At 43.0% G+C, this 3,285-nt stretch overlaps 1 protein-coding gene across 1 annotated transcript in view; it reads right to left on the bottom strand.

Moving 5' to 3' along the window:
* Positions 1-3,285, bottom strand: part of LOC107669250 (GTPase-activating protein and VPS9 domain-containing protein 1-like) — a 53,848-nt gene that overhangs the window by 21,247 nt on the left and 29,316 nt on the right. The window contains 2 exon segments of the mRNA XM_016461419.1: positions 209-343; positions 2,054-2,179. Coding sequence (XP_016316905.1) covers positions 209-343; positions 2,054-2,179 — 261 coding nt within the window.

The following is a 3,285-nucleotide window of genomic DNA, read 5'->3' as shown; positions in this document are numbered from 1 at the left end:
GTCTTCATCAGCATGTCAGGGAAGAAGAGTCGCTGAATAAAGAACTCAGCAAGGCAGAGAATAACATTCAAATGTGACAAGCAAGATGTTAAAACCTTTGGATTGTTGAATTCTGCAAGTTCATGTTTGTACAATTCTGCGATTCCAGATTGACAGCGGTTGCTCATTTGAACGCATTTAGACAATTAGGCTTTTGTGTATGTGTTACCTGAAACGACACTGAGTCCCGGGGTGCTGGGCCGGGAGCTGACCTCTCTGACCTCGGTATCATCTGAAGTGCTACCCACACCTGAGCAGCTCTCCAGCTCCTGCAGTCGTTCTTCCTGCTTCAGGTCTGCAGCTTCTGCAACACAGATTCATTAACTGTAGAAAACGGCATATCCTCACACACAAAAATACACCCAGGGCATCGCCGTGGAGGGCTCTCATTTATGTGCTCATTTGTAATAATGCAGGTCTCAATTGGTCTTCGGAGTCCACTTTTCCACTGCCTAGAACTGAAACAAACCCCAGCAAAGGAAAAAAACAATCACTTATTCTCTCTTTCTTGTGTTTGTGATGCAAAACGGGCAGGGAGACAAGACCACACACAGACTGCCGTATGCCTGCTACTGGCACAGTCTGGTTTTACATTATTTCTGATTCACAATTGCATGATTCATAACATAATCAACCCTGTTTACAGGAATATCATTAGGGTTGTCACAACAACCAAATTTCAGTAATGGATACCAATATCATTGAAATTTTAAAATTCCTGATACAACAACAAAAACTTAATATGCTACTGAACACACTGGTTTAATTAAAAAGTTAAATGCTAATTATGTTAATTATCCAAATGAACTAAAACAATGGAATATGTTATTAAAATGTTTATTCAAGTAAATGGTCAGTAATAAAGAAAAAGAACAGTGAGTGATGTCAATTAAAATATTATTATTAATTATTATTATTATTAAGGCTGCATTGACACTTTAAAGGTGACATTTAAACAAAAAGGTGACATTTTGATACCTTGTCAAAAAAAGCTCCATTTACAGTGACCCCTTTCGGTGCATGTCTCTTTAAATGCTAATGAGCTCTGCAAAGACGATTTGCAAATAATCATAAGAAATATAAAGTGCGGGTCTTACTTCTTCTGGAGGTGCAGCTGGATCACGTACAGTGGGTACTGATCCATCCTTGAGTTTTAATTTTTTAGCAAAATCTGCATTGAATTGTCCCTTGTTCAGAAAGCAGTCTGGAGTAAAATGATTCGGGCAAACATAGACACATTAAGGTAGATCAGGGGGTGCATTCCCTTCAAAAACAAAAGTAATCCACTGCATATTCAGTGACTCAGATTTCAGGAGTAAATGACCACTGCTATGTTCATTCTTACATCCAACAACAAAACACCTCAATCGCTTAGAAGTCATTCTTGTCTACATCTGCTCCGGCATCGAAAAACAATGGCGGACAGTTTACAGCTCACTCAGGACGGGTCTATGCTAAAACGGCAGTGTCCGTCAACAGTCTTGGGAGGGGCCTGTGCAAAGTGACGTCACTTTGCCAAGAATCTGTGAACGGGTTGCTCTAAGAAAGTGCTTATGATTCATGGGGATTTAAAAACAAGTGCTGGGTGGATTTTTATCATTATAGGGTGGTTGTGTACACACACTGCCAACACACATTTAAGTTCAAACACCATGTAAAAGTGAATTTTGCACCTGATGTCCGCTTTAAGTCCCAAAGCACAGATCCAATGCTTTAATACAAATGTTTTCTTTATTTGCTTTTTTTTTTTGCCCCAATTGATTCATTCACATAGTTTTCCTACCAAAAATTGTAACAGAAATGCAAAAAAAAAATGGACGAGTGATATCAGCAGTTTTGTGTTACTAAATTGTGTATTTTAGCATGGCTGGAACGCTGTATTTCCCAGCAGCCAGGAACAGAGCTACATTTATTAAAGAGTTTCATGACTCCATTTAGTAAAGCCAAATCTGAATACTAACACTCTAACCTGAAGCTTCAAACTGAACCATCCTTGTATGGGTTCAGCTCTCACCTGAGTCACTCGGCAGAACCTCCACGCTCCACGCCTCACTCGCCGTCTCAGAGATGGTAGAACCGTACGGGTCCAGAAGCACCGGCAGACACAGCATGCTGCACAATGCGTTCTCCGCAGCAGCCCCTGAGGAGAGCACACATAAGAAACACATGGGTATGAGGCGTCTGTGATCTAAAGCAGCAGGTAGGCGGACTGCGACAGGAATGGCCAAAGGTTAATTGCCACCTCCCTCCTCACACAAAGACCAAGACACGCGCACACAGTATCATCAGGGTTGTGACTTTGAGGTGTGGATCGAGCCGAGCATCACTCATAACCTCATTACTCTCTCAACCAGCATCCCACACAACGCCTCCTCTCTCTGCAACACTCTCAACAGGAGCTAACGCCTAACAAGGCAGAAGAATGGAGATGGAGAGCAGGAAAGGGAGGGGGAGAATGAACAGCTAGCATGTCGGGGTGGGGGGGTGTTTGCATGTGTGCGGGGGCATTTGATGGTTGGGCGGAAGCGGAGATCATGAGCGCTCTGTATGAAGCTCTCCACAGGTCACATCTCCCCATATACGCACGCGCACAAGGGCAGGTTTGGTGGGCCTGCAGGAGAGCTTTCCCCCGCTGGCCCTGTTTACAGTGAGTGAGGCAGGGGCTCTGGGCCGCACGTCTTTCAGGTGCATGATTAAATGAGTGGCACCCGCAGTAGTGAAACAATTAGAATTTCTGCCTCATTATCATGGTAATCTTATCAGTGGGATAATGAGGTATTAATGGATATTTAATGTGTATCTCATAACCCAATCCCTCGGAGAAAACACATAAGGAAATCGCTGTAAATTCACTTAATGATGGAAAAGTCCCCCAACGCCATATTCCGAGGAATGAAAAATGGAGGATGCAAATGAGAAGGAACCAAGGTCAATAAGACTGCAGGGACTGTGTGAATGTCAGAAAGAGGGAGGCGAGAAAAAGAGAGAGAGCACGGAAGACGAGGGAACAGAGTGAAAAGAAGGGGTGGAGGGAGCGAGACTGACTGAAAGACATGGAGAGAAGCATGGAATGTGATGGGATGAAATGAGAAGCAGTTTTAGGTTGTTCTGCACATCACTCTGTTCCTGTACAGAAAAGTTACAAACACTTGACGTTTTCAAGTCAATAAACCTAACCCTATAGTCTTGATTTAGGAAGGGTTGAACTAGAGACAAAATTTATTTAGCCAAGACTGGGAGTTGGAA

The sequence above is a fragment of the Sinocyclocheilus anshuiensis genome, unplaced genomic scaffold (genome assembly GCF_001515605.1).
Source record: "Sinocyclocheilus anshuiensis isolate Anshui unplaced genomic scaffold, SAMN03320099.WGS_v1.1 scaffold404, whole genome shotgun sequence".
NCBI classification, from domain to species: Eukaryota; Metazoa; Chordata; class Actinopteri; order Cypriniformes; family Cyprinidae; genus Sinocyclocheilus; species Sinocyclocheilus anshuiensis.
The sequence above is the reverse complement of the archived record's forward strand: the minus strand, read 5'-3'. Positions and strand labels throughout refer to the sequence as shown.